This window comes from Sycon ciliatum, chromosome 1 (genome assembly GCF_964019385.1).
Source record: "Sycon ciliatum chromosome 1, ocSycCili1.1, whole genome shotgun sequence".
Taxonomy (NCBI): domain Eukaryota; kingdom Metazoa; phylum Porifera; class Calcarea; order Leucosolenida; family Sycettidae; genus Sycon; species Sycon ciliatum.
Window position 1 is genome coordinate 75,552,052 of NC_088643.1, and position 3,544 is coordinate 75,555,595.

Below are 3,544 nucleotides of genomic sequence, written 5' to 3' on the forward strand. Positions count from 1 at the left end.
GGAGGGCTGACTGTTTACTCGTCGATCGTCTTGCTTGGCTTTGCCGATCATGTCCTTGACATGACCAGATTATGTGGTCGCAGCCACAGACATGTCGACAGACTACGATCGCGTGGTGCTGGTAGCTAGCTAGCTGGGGACATGCATGTGCAAGCGCACGTTCGCGCACACATGCAGCATGCGGTTGTGCATGTGCATTGTGCATTGTGCACCGTAAAGTCGCAAAATAATTTTCAGTTGACCACATCAATTTTTGTGCTGTTACTCCGTATCAACCAAATTTCAACAAAAAAATAGGTGGTCAGGAGCAAGAAGGCGTCGTGGATGCTTTGTCTGACCAACAGAGGAAGAGAGAATGTAGTCTTCACATAGAGCACGGTGGACGATAGAATGGAGTTGCAGAAGCCTGGCGTGAGCCTCGGGCAACTGCTCGACAATATGTTGCAGAAGACATACCACGATCTTTCCGTGTTAGCTGAATTGTTAGTTTACCTGATATTCAGTGGATTTGTTCTGTCGAAGCTGTGGCGTTTATTATTTGGTCCTTGTTGAATTATTCTGTGTGCTGCGTACAGGCTTCCTCGCAAGCATGACATGGAAAGGTAAATTAAAGTCTCGTTTGACTCTTTTTTTCTGAAAGGAGATCTGTCTGGCTTTACTTGTCCATTTTGAAATCCACCTTTTCAATTATTTGTTCCATTTGTCATGGCATTTTGTGTAAAATATATAAATTATAATGATGGCTTCGAGGATTAGTACGTATTGCTATTGGTTGATTGCTGACTCTGGGTACTACCCCATTCTACGAGTGTGCCAACTGACTGCCGCCCCCATCCCGATTCGACTATAAATATTTATTCTCCAGCTCACCTAGTCTGGGAGAAAACTGGTTCCTGATTGGACCCACATCTTCAAAGGTGCATTCATGTGATAAATTCAGCAATGCGTCATTGTACGTTTGCACTATCGCACAGACAGTACTACAGCACAGTTGTGCCAAATGGGGGTAGAACCAGTGCGTTGTTGATCTGGGTTGGCTGTCATGCTCATCTCCCACTGCGCAATCCCGAGCACACTGATGGCCGGTGTCTTGTATGACTTCATCAAGTATATACAGTGCGTATCGGCCATGAGGTCTGCGGCTTTATCTTCAATAGTGATGCCAGTCTCGTATTCATTTTCGTAAACCATCCGTTATACGACTTTCATCGGCGGTAGTAACAAGAGAGCTTGTGCTCAGAGCCCTCACTATGCTGGCTGTGGAGTAGGCAGTATCTGAAACTGCTCACACTTGGTCACGTAGTACGGTGCGTACAACACACACACACACACACACACACACACACACACACACACACACACACACACACACACACACACACTACTGTACTACTACTGTAGCTTGGCTGCCACAAGGGCCACACCACTCCGAAAGGAGCCAGAGTCATTGTCAGGAGCAGAAACGGAGATGACGACTCAGGTCACTCTGTCGACGGAACTGACGGCTGCAGCGAGAACAGCGAACACCATACGACGCTCTATCAGACTTGGTTGCTCGATGGCCACGGTCGCACTTGTGACGTCTGAAACCAGGCACTGACTTGAACTGCCGATTGCATGTCACACACAAGAGAGAAGCTGGGACGTTGAGCGGAATAGGTGATGCCGGCGCGGACGCTTCCGATGGTTCCAGGGGCAAACAATGATGTACACGCAAGCCACCACGAGAGTGAAACCACCTCATGCACACACACACACACACACACACACACACACACACACACACACACACACACACACACATACATACACACGCTCACACTCGCATGTGCGCGCACACACGCACGCATGCGCACCCACGCACACACATACATACGCTCGCATGCATGCACACGCGCTCATGCGCACGCATGTACACACACACGCACACACACACACACCATATAACATCCTGGACCCTGACTAAGCCAGCTATACTGTTTCACTACATGACCTCATTTGTGTGTGTGTGTGTGTGTGTGTGTGTGTGTGTGTGTGTGTGTGTTTAGTGCATGAGTAAAATCGTGATGCAGGCGAGTTATGTAATGAAGGCAGCGTGCCACACATTGACCACCGATAACCACAGTTGCATACTCTTGGTTATGCACTCTTGTTCATACTCTTCGATGCATGCATACCTGTCCCTGTACTTGTCCATGTACCGATTGGTATGTGAAGTGTTGCAGGTGATGGAATTATTGCTGTTGACTCACTTGTAGCCAAAGAAATTGTCTAGTGTTATCTGGTCAATGCTGGTGAAACATGCTAATTGCACTGCAGGTGTATGCACAGTTTCTGTGTAGTATCACGTTATTGTATTGTCTCGTACTGCCACTCTATCTTGTCACCATGCTCAGGAAAATTGAGATTGTGAAATTTGCAACGCGCATCAGGAAGCAGTTTATTCGCTTGCTTGCCTTGGTGAAGTGGGCAAACTCGTCTCGATGCATTGAACAGTGTCAGGTTAGGGCAATTGTTCTTCTCTCCTTCTTTTTCCAGTTTTCCTTTAGTCTTCATGTACTTAATAACTACTACTTATTATGTGTATATTGATTATTGTACTAGGCACTGGCAGAAGTGGCTCTGGACTACTGGGTGCTTATGATGTCACGATTGCATTACAGTCGACCTACCCTTATAACGATAACCTCTATAACGATATTACCCTTATAACGATATTTTTCTGCCAAACCAAATCACTCCATTGACTTGTGTATACAATGCCTTACTTCTATAACAATATTGCTATAACGATATTACCCCTATAACGATATAAAATGGGCTGACCAATCGACATTTTCCATTTTATAACAATATCTAGCAGGGAGTATAGAGCTCACTATCCAGGTAGGGCAAACTTCACTTGATAAGTCGCTTGGACATGACGAAATGCAATGGGGGCACCAGTGGGCACCTTGCTATGTACATAATGTGCATGTACGATAGTTTTTGATGCTATGAGGAGCGTAAAAAATGAACAAAATCCATGTATTATGACGTATATGTATGAAATGAACCAGTTACCCCTATAACAATATTACCCTTATAACAATATTTCTTGGTCTGACGCAAATATCGTTATAAGGGTAGGTCGACTGTATTGTGTGAAGAGATGTGTCTAGGAATGTTTCGCTGACAATTGCCGTCACTGGGTACTGATTTCTGTGTTATGCACATCGCACAGCGCTGTATGCATGCGGTGACGCGTGTGTGTATGTGTGTGTGGGGGGGGGGGGGGGGGGGGGCATTATGGGCTTTTAAAGTGGGTACCAATACTGGCATGAAATGTTCCTGTGTGTGAGCTATGATGTGTTGTACAGTTACTTACAGGATCTTCTTCTTTCTTTCTGTCTCTCTCCCACCTCTCTCCCACCCCCACCCCGTTTGTCCTTACCTTCTGCTTGATATGTTTTTCTTTTCTTTTGGCTTCATCCATACCAGGAGGTGACAAACTTCTTTGAGAAGCAGTCCATGTTCTGTGCCAGTACTGCTGATCAGTTGCACC

The 3,544-nt window shown here is 45.9% G+C and overlaps 1 protein-coding gene across 2 annotated transcripts in view; it reads left to right on the forward strand.

The window, feature by feature from the left end:
• The first annotated feature begins 256 nt into the window (after positions 1-256).
• The window catches only part of LOC135805479 (mediator of RNA polymerase II transcription subunit 14-like), a 28,454-nt gene continuing 25,166 nt past the window's right edge, over positions 257-3,544 (forward strand). For both annotated transcript variants that reach the window (XM_065319515.1, XM_065319516.1), the window contains exons 1-4: positions 257-482; positions 576-602; positions 2,397-2,502; positions 3,481-3,544. The exon at positions 3,481-3,544 is cut by the window's right edge and continues 31 nt beyond it. In XM_065319515.1, coding sequence (XP_065175587.1) covers positions 391-482; positions 576-602; positions 2,397-2,502; positions 3,481-3,544 — 289 coding nt within the window. In that variant the 5' untranslated portion in view covers positions 257-390. The remainder of the gene's footprint in view (positions 483-575; positions 603-2,396; positions 2,503-3,480) is intronic.